At 43.0% G+C, this 9,251-nt stretch overlaps 1 protein-coding gene across 1 annotated transcript; it reads right to left on the bottom strand.

The window, feature by feature from the left end:
• Nucleotides 1-979: 979 nt before the first annotated feature.
• On the bottom strand, nt 980-6,037 carry rcc1 (regulator of chromosome condensation 1). Its single transcript, XM_068760356.1, has 9 exons — nt 5,959-6,037; nt 5,304-5,491; nt 5,022-5,198; nt 2,705-2,801; nt 2,484-2,606; nt 2,230-2,370; nt 1,760-1,879; nt 1,346-1,498; nt 980-1,172 (listed from the first exon to the last, which is right to left on the bottom strand). Exons 1-9 carry the CDS (start codon nt 6,035-6,037, stop codon nt 997-999), a joined length of 1,254 nt encoding a protein of 417 aa, XP_068616457.1. The 3' UTR covers nt 980-996.
• Between the last annotated feature and the right edge of the window lie 3,214 nt (nt 6,038-9,251).

Below are 9,251 nucleotides of genomic sequence, written 5' to 3'. Positions count from 1 at the left end.
CTTATCCATGGCATCACCTGCACAGGCGAGGTTTTAGCGATTCAGCTTCATTAGTTTTCCATTTAAGGGTATAGAAAAATACATTGATAATACTTTTAATAACTTAACAGAATAGGATACATGAAAAACAAAATGTGTCTCTGTCCTAGTAGTGGACAGAGACACTTTACTATCTTCATTTCCTTGCTTGTATCCTAATGTAGGACCCTATGGACACCTTTCAATCCCTCCTCCCACCATCCAATCTGTCATCCGTTAGCAAGTAGGCTATCAGATTTAGCAGCATGGCTGCAACTCTAAATTCTTATTCTCAGCCTAGCAGCAAAGACCGGTTCTGTAATTTGAAATGACCCAAAATTCCACACAATTTCTATTTTTACTTATTTAAATTTGCAGTCTATATCTAAATGGAATATAAGTTAAAATATATATATTCTTAATGCACTGTACAAGACATTTAAAGACATAAAATTTAATCTTTATTTTCAGATAGGAAAGGCAATATAGTACATGCCAAAACAGCCTGAATAATTTTGTATGCGCAAAGTAAAATGAACAGTAGCGTCACATTTCCAAGCCTGAACCAAGGTAGATGAAACTAATGATTTAAAGGAAAAATGTTTTTTTTAAAATACAGTCGTGGAATTTGTTAAAAGACTTTCACTCATTATATAGATCCCCATAGATACACTTTCAAACATCAAACATATTGGCCACACTGACCGAAGGAAAGTATCTCAAAGAAAACGCTGAAAACTACTTTTTTTAAAAAAGTCTTTCATTTGTCGTGATTTACAAACTTCCGAACATTTTTCCATGACAAGAAAGAAGTCTTGCGGTAAAAAAAAGGGTCGGATTCTCACGTTCCCCCTCATGAGGCATCACACAGACCGACCTCATGCCCACACATCAGCATCGTGATCAATGCCCCACATAGAAATGACACACACGACCCCCCCCCCCCCCCCCCAAACCCTTCTCTGGCTCAGATGGAAATCAGCTCTCCTGATTGGCTTTGACCAAAAGAACTGTGTGCTGCCCTCCACTGGAGGCCATCAGTACTGCACGGTTCTCCAGCTGCTTGCCAGTCATCTTCACTGGGCTCCACTCATCCGCCTCCTCTCCTGTGCCGAGTTGCAGGTTGGTGCCCATGCCCCAGGCATACACAGATCCTGGAGCACAAAGGCGTGGACAACGATTATGTCCATCGCAATCATGAGTTGTTATTTAAATGGCCAACAAGCACATGCATCATCCTCCAGCTGCCAGCAGGGCTGTTGGTGTCGTACATTGTAAAACCACACACAGAAGCAGATCACTCAACCCCGAACGTTCTCCGCCTCACCTTCTCCGGTGACAGCGAAGCTGACTGAAGCCCCACATTCCACACCGCTGACTGGTTCCAGCCCCTTCACGAGCCTCGGCTCAATCGTCTCTTCAGCCTCTTGGCCCAAACCCAGACGGCCGTACTCCGCCCTGCCCAGGCTATATACCTGTCCTAAAAGACCAGCATGAATCTATTATCAGTCATTCAAAATAAAAATAAGAACCTGCTCTGCCTCACTTTATGATTGTAATATATTATTGTTTTGAGTTTATTGTGCTGTAATGTCTGATATTTTATTGTCGGTGTCTCTAAAACTGATTTGTGCACTTCAACATTTATAACATCAGTTTAATGTTAACTGGAGAAAGCTACTTGGTTTTAAGAGCCACACAGCAGACCCAGATCAAGCCTGAATTAGAACCTGCAGCTTACCTTCAGCGTCAAGGCAGACTGTATGGTGCTGCCCTCCAGAGAATTCCACCCAGGAAGTCGTAGAGTTCTTGAAGCACTCTAATTTTACCGGGAAAAAATGGGTCTTGATGTCTTTAGTACCTGAACAGACAGATACAATAGAATAATTTAAGTAACCTCACAGTGTACCGTTTCATTCACGAGTCAGAACAGAGGGAGAAGCGCTGCCTGAATATACCGAAAACCTTTGAATTTGAGATTTAATTTTCAAGACACCAGAGTTCACAACTGTATCAATGTAAAACAATTTAAATGCTGATTGTAATAACTATATTAACACTATAACAGCAATTTAATAAAAAATTATAAAACCAGAGACTAAAGTGAAAACAGTCACAGTAAAAAGCAGTGTACCGATAAGAACTACAGTATTTAACAGTTCAATAGGGATGAGAGGTGAGAACCCATCTGAACGCAGTTTAGCATCTCACCCAGCTGGTGATAGTTGCTGAGCCCAAACCCGTAGACGTCGCCTTGTTTCGACACAGCGAAGGTGAAGTAGGCGCCACAGAAGGCGTCCGTGAAGTGAACCTTCCCTTTGACTGTGACCAGCTGAGGCACCAGCAACCGACCTGAAGCCACAGAACGCACGGCGGGTTACAGCAGCGCGGTTAGAACTCACGTCAACACAGACACCATCGTGTGAACGTTAACGTTGGACGACGAACGCCTCGTCCTTTTTTACCGAGGCCTCTCCTGCCGCCTCGGTCGGAGAAGTTTTCAGCCACTCTTCCCAGCTGCCCCTGCTCCCCAGTGCCCGACGAGTAAAGACTGCCCTCCACCGTGAGCAGCACCAGGTGATCGTTACCTGTGGAGGCGTTGGAGAGAAGCAAACAGAACCATTTGCAGACGTCAATAGGCAGTGGAGAAAGTAAAAACGTGTCACCAGGCAGGACTGATTGTTACCGGATGCAATCTTCACAACAGGCACCGTCACTGGGACTTTGACGGGAACGGTGGAGCCCGTTAATGGCTCTAGCAGACCGATCACGCCATTATTGTCCTGGAAAACAGGGACGGCATATTAAGCTAGTGCCGCACGTTGAAGTTCATCGATGAGATGATTTCTACAGTCAGAAATCAAGTGGGAACACAGAAGGCAGGCGGAGGCAATAAAGACATAATTGCCAGTGTGCTGCTGAGTATGAATAATGAACAACCAAGGAATCATCTAACAGGATCAATGCACTGTCCTCTCCAGGCGGCCACAAAGTGGGGCCGTTATTGTCGCTAAGCATGGATCACGAGACGACGGTCAGACTTCATCATGCAGCCACAGGAAACAGATATGGAGATAAAAACGATGGAAAATGAGGAAAAGTTCAAAAAGCTCAGAGAAACCGTCAGGCAGAGGCCAAGAGAGACACGGCTGGGCTCAGAAAGAGGAGAGAAATACTTCTAATAAGTATACTATAAAAAGGCTGAAACACGTATAGTGGGTATAAGCATCAGTAGAATGAACATGAATGAATCCCTCATCCAAGGAGCGAGAAAACCAGAATGAGAGATCAAAGGGTTTTCAGAGAAAAATGCTAACGCGGGAGAGAGACCGAGCAGAGTCCTCGTTCCTTTCATGGTGAAGTTTGGTGAAGAGCTACAAATGGGGCTGAGGAGCGTAGAAATGGCCGTTGCTGCTTTACATTTCAGCGTGAATACAATAAGCACAACATCCTAAATCAGTTTGCAGCCTCGTCTGCAGATCGTGTTTGTATACGCAGTCCCACAGCAGTAAAGGAATATTATAAACAACGAATAGTAAACAAAAACAAAACCCTTTCATTGGACGATCTCGAGTTAATGGCGCTACATCGTCGGGTTCACGCGCTTCTGCAGAGACAGAGCTCTGCCTGTTACAGAGCGCAATGCTAATTCACTTTGCACACTGGCTAGACACAAGACCCGTTCTTAATGGAATTAAGATAAACCCACAAAGACGCCTCTAAACCAGCTGACTTGTGCCGCTCTCTTCCTCTTGCATACTGTATCAATAAAATCCATTTACGAATTCAAAATGAGGCACATGCTGAATGTCATCCAGGGGCGAAACAAAAAGGTACATAAGGTAGTAAGTTTCTCAGACGACCGGGGCCTAGAATCTATTTGCAGGTGATATTTGGCTTTTTAAGACCGCCCTTCTTTTGTACAGACACGGCACACCTGGTTTCCCAGCTGCTGTGGAGCCGTCAGTGGGAAGCGTGGAGGAGCTGTGCTGGAGCGACTGCAAAGCCACAGCGGGCACGTCAGAACATAACTAGAAAACGACAATCAGAGATTGCAGACCCTCGCCTCCAAAGGACTATTGGATCTTGTGAGACAGTAAACGGGGCTTCCGGATCAGAGGGGCCAAACCTGCTCTAGCTTGCTGCTCCGGAACGTACTACAAGACTCCTTCTGGACTCTTTTTCCCATCATGCAATTCGTGTCCCTCCCTCTAAAAGTGGCAGTTTACAGCACAGGCACAATTCCAGATGTAAAAATAATTCTAGAATCTGGATCCAGATCCGGATCAACGCCATTCTCGGGGAGGATCGAGCCACGGACAGAACCTTGCTCGTGTAAAATGTTCAAGTTGATTGGGTTACTAGTTTTTGAGTTATGCGCTCGGACAGACAAACAAACAGACAGACAGACAAACAGACAAACAAACAAACGCACCCAATTGCAATACCCTCGCCTCCTCTTCGGCGAGGGTAATAATACAAGTGTGTGGCGGGGTGTTGGCTGAGGGTGTAAACACAAGGTAGAAGAAAGCAGGGCGCGACTGGAGTCTGTAGGCGGGGCTTAAATCATTGCTCCAAAATAGACAGCTCCACCCACAGGTGTAGCTTCTGCAAGCTAATAACACGGGAATGTCCCGGGGCAGGTTTTCTGAAGATGCTAATAAGTTATCTTCCACGGCTTGGAGACGACTTTCCAATGAACGTGGTGTGTGTCCGAGTGAATAAGTACAAAAAGAAGTAACTTTCTGAAAACCTTTTTAACTCTTAGTAACTTGCAACCTCGTCTCAGAAGTCTCGTTTATACCAGGACTCGAGTTTGGACAATTTTGCTAATTTTCTCTAAGGAACTCGGAACGACGTCACTGTGCCTATGAACTCCACACGGGAACTCGTTTCGGTAGAGAGGATATAAAGTGGTTTTTAATAAATTGAATATGACTCGGAACAAGTACAAACTTTCAGGCGGTAACCGGCAGGCAGTAAGGTACCGGTAAGTTACTGACCCTGAAGTTGCCCCAAACGTACACAGAGCCGTCCTCGGTGAGCGCAGCTGTGTGGCTGTCCCCTGCCGACACCTGGACCACCTTCTCATCCAACACCACCTTCCCAGGAACCATCTCAGAGCCCTCTGTCGTATCCCGTCCTAGCGCCCCTTCATCATTGCAGCCAAACGTGTAGACCTACAGGGAAACGACCAGAACACTGCATTTAGGAAACATCAGCACCAGAGAAAGATGCAAAGATTAAACAGCTCTTGTGTAGAAGAAGGGAAGATGGCTTCTTACGGTTCCAGTGTCACTGAGACACACCGTGTGCATGCCCCCAGCCGTCACTTGCACAATTTTCTCTGGCAGGGACACGAGAGACGGCTTCTTCCTCTGCAAGACATCCTCACCGTGACCCAGCTGGCCAACATCACCCTGGCCCAAAACAAGAACCTGGCCCGGTTCCTTGCCATGACTCTTGTGGGAAACTAATGTAGGCACACAGTTTTAGACTCATTAGTCATGACTGAATCAAAATGTTTATCACCCTCAGTTGACTAAAAACCTTCTAAATCATAAAACCCTAAAATGATTCCTTAATTTGTGCGAGTAATTTAATTACTAAAGTTACAGTAATTGACACAAATTCTTGGCATTGAAATTCAGATGGCCGGAAATGGTTCCTGGTTTAATAAGAGTTGCTAATTCTCTGAAGAATTACAGACTCAGGTCTCTTTAATACATGCGCCACGGAGACAGAGCGTATACAAACCTAGCAAACGGCAGCTGATGCCTAATATAGCAGCAATCCAATACAGTTGATAATTTACGACAAGCTCCTTATAATTACCCCCCCCCCCCCCCCACTGTAAGGAAGATATTGAATGATCATTGATCACACAAAAGACAGTGTTTTGTTGTCACCTTTTTATCTCTAAAACATTTGGTGCTGTACCTTTTACTTTCTTGCCGACTTTCCCATCCTGAGCAGCAGAGTTGGACTTCCTCTTGATGGCGGTCTTTTTAGCAGGCATGACACCTGAAGAAGTGAGGGAAAGAACAAGGAGATCTTATCTCGTCTGCATACAAGCGCAAAAATGACAACATTTACAAAATAGGAGATTTTAACAACATTCCTCAGGTAACTCTTAAAAGCCATTATTTTGTTTATTAGAAGTACTAATCACAATTACAGATACAGCGGTAAAGCTTACAGTACATAAAGTATATTTATTTTGGCCCGTCCCGGCCGGGGTCCCCACAGCAAATCAACCTTCTCCACTTCACCCTGTCCTTTGCATCGTCCTCCCCAACACCAGCCACTCTCATGTCCTCCCTCACTACGTCCATGTATCTCCTCCGGGGTCGACCTCTAGCTCTGTTCCCTGGCAGTTCCATCCTCAGCATCCTTCTACCGATATAGTCCCCCTCTGGACATGTCCAAACCATCAAAGTCTGTCCTCTCTGACCTTCTCTCCAAAACGTCTGACCTTCACCGTCCCCCTTATTGTCTCATGTCTAATCCTATCCAACCTGGTTACTCTCCAAGGAGAACCTTGGGATGAAGATCTCTGACGCTGAAGATACTGGTGCCGTGAGGTTTGAGGTACACCCATCGTAACCAGTGTTCGTATTTCCATAAGGCTTCCGTAGAGCCACCTCTTGTAAAACGCAGTTTGCATTCTAACATAAGCTGGAAGCAGCTGAGCTTCTGCCTCGGCTCACATGCTGCAAAAACACGCCCGATTCAAGCTGGAATCACAGATATCCACCAATTAAAAGGTTTTATGAAACACGCTCTTTGCTACCAATGCTTTAACACACGTTTGGTGCGTGCCATATTGTTTTTTTTAAGCTAACATTAACGCTGACACCGCACGTGTTCTTGCTAACATTCCGATAGCTACGTTTACATAACGACAATTCTCTATAAATATGTCTGAACTACAGTTCAGTCCTTCGCAAAAAATAAACGTGACTCACCCAGCCGGACTAATACCGTAAGAAAGTGAGCAACAACGACCCCGCGGATCGCAGTCCTCGGCCAGCGTTCAAGTTTAGCTAATGTTCAACGGTGTTTGCTAACTTGCTCGAGGCTTCGGTACGGCACGGAATTAATCAAATAGAATAGCGCAATTCCTTCGATCAGAAGCGAACGCTCAAATATGTTAGCGAAACGGAAACTCCGGCGGTGATCGTTGACTGACCCGTAACAGCTGGAGGGTCGCGATCCGTTCGAAAAGGGACGCGAACAAAGTAGTTCCCGGTTGGCGAATTCCAAATCCTACTATCGCTGCAGCATAACCCATCCTACTCTGCTTCTGATTGGCTGGCAGTACTCGTTGCATACATTGGTTCGGGTGCGTGAGGTAGTAAGAGATGCTCTGATTGGCTACACTAAAGAATGACGCGGCAGTGATTTTACGTAGAGATGGGCGGGTGAAGCCTCGTGCGTTTCAAAGCCTCAAATAAAAAAAAGAAACGACCCATCTTGTGTAATAACTATAACATTTATTATAAACATGTTGTATTTAGATTTTTTTTTAACAAACGGCTTAATGCTTTCAGAAAAGAACGTTAACCTATAATTATCTTGGGAAAATACTTCATACATCAGTGTAAGTTTGGGAAAAAATAACCTTTATTTTTTTTCTGCAAGGAAATAGATTTGTAAATGTATTTTAAAAGTATTGAGCCCTGCAATAACAGTAAAGCTGTAAACACATTTGGACATTGGTCGAGATATATTGTGAGCTGAACTTGTTTTATTTAACTTATTTATTTTCCTCCCCGTGGCAAGCTTAATTTTTTTACGTTAATGTTATATATTATATTGACTTGACATGCAATATCTTTCAATTAAAAAATAAATGTAAACCAATACAAATGATTCACACGTCTTGTAGAGGTGATGATTGTCCTCATAGTTGATGAGATAACAGCTAATAATTTCAACATTACTCACGGTCTTTTCTTTGTCTTCACCTCTAACCATCATTTAAGAGTAAATATAATTACATTTTGAAATTCCAGACAACTCTTCACGTCTGGGGCTATATTTCAGATGGTTTTGAATAATCAACTAATAAGCGCTGTGTGTAGCAGCTTGGTGTGTGTTGGTGTTCATTATTCACTAAATCTATAGTTTCTAATTGGATTTTGCAATCTTCAAATAAACAGAATCTTAATTTGTCAATTATGGTCTTTGCAACAATACAAGTCCCTTACTTACATCACATTTTTCCTTGGTTTACTAAATCTCCTGCTTTAAACCGACGAGATGCAGATTCATTATGCAATATGCTCTGAGGATCTGCCACCCATCACGACTTGGCTCGGCCACCAGGAGTCTCTGCAGCCCCATTATTGAAATTCAGAGCTCCAATTTCTAGAGCCAGCAGCAGAGAACGTACATAAACTATTGGACAAACTGTAAGCTTTTTAATTAGTTTCAGATTTGACAAAAAGAAAACTGTCAGTTCATACAATTCCACATTCAATTAAAAATTTACTTAAATGTTAACTTTAAATGTAAAAGCTCCTATTTTTTTCAGAGCATTTTATCATGAACAAATATTCTGATCTTAAAAAAATATCAACATATGATACTTTATATTTAACATTTCTTTTCAAATGAAAGGAAGACAAGATATACACAAGCATCAGTTAAACTTAGGACCTTCACACAGCACGGAGAACCCTGCAAGCTACTGGCCAAACAATAGAAGATAAAACACTTCTGCAACTTCCAAAGGATTCAGCCAAAACGACTCCCTGTTTACCGTTTATACATTTTCTACTTTTTGGATAATTCCCTGATCTACACTCAAAATATTTCTTACATTTAACTCTTAGTAGTAACACTATTAACATGATCTTAATTAAAGTGGCTACAGAATGCATTGCATGTTAGATCATTAAAGGGAAGTACAAAAACATGAATATAAATGGAGAGAAACTGTCCAGATCCAACGGCACTGGACTGTGTTGGCTCATGCAGTGGATCGCAGAAATTAGTGACATAAAACCAGTATCCTAGTCCTTTAAGTGTTGGTCACACAAAAACAAAAGCAGCCTCCTGACTTTCATCTTTTTCTACCTCTAGATTGACACTTAAATTGCCACCTCACATCACAACAATAAATACAAGCCAAAAAAAGGGCTCAAATAAAACCTGTCACTATTCATGTGATCGAAATTACAATATAAAATATCTTGTGCCTTACAGAATATTTTATAATCAGACAT

This window comes from Brachionichthys hirsutus, chromosome 3 (genome assembly GCF_040956055.1).
Source record: "Brachionichthys hirsutus isolate HB-005 chromosome 3, CSIRO-AGI_Bhir_v1, whole genome shotgun sequence".
Lineage (NCBI taxonomy): Eukaryota > Metazoa > Chordata > Actinopteri > Lophiiformes > Brachionichthyidae > Brachionichthys > Brachionichthys hirsutus.
Note: the sequence above shows the minus strand (reverse complement) of the source record. Positions and strands in the feature narration are given on the sequence as shown.

What these genes read in the sequence shown, in the direction of transcription:
- rcc1 (XM_068760356.1), bottom strand. Translation starts at nt 6,037, where the DNA reads ATGCCTGCTAAAAAGACCGCCATCAAGAGGAAGTCCAACTCTGCTGCT. An exon ending in CAGCAACTATCACCAGCTGG is followed by an intron (nt 1,880 to 2,229) that starts GTGAGATGCTAA and finishes CTGTCTGTTCAG; the next exon opens with GTACTAAAGACATCAAGACC. An exon ending in AGTCTGCCTTGACGCTGAAG is followed by an intron (nt 1,499 to 1,759) that starts GTAAGCTGCAGG and finishes CTGGTCTTTTAG; the next exon opens with GACAGGTATATAGCCTGGGC.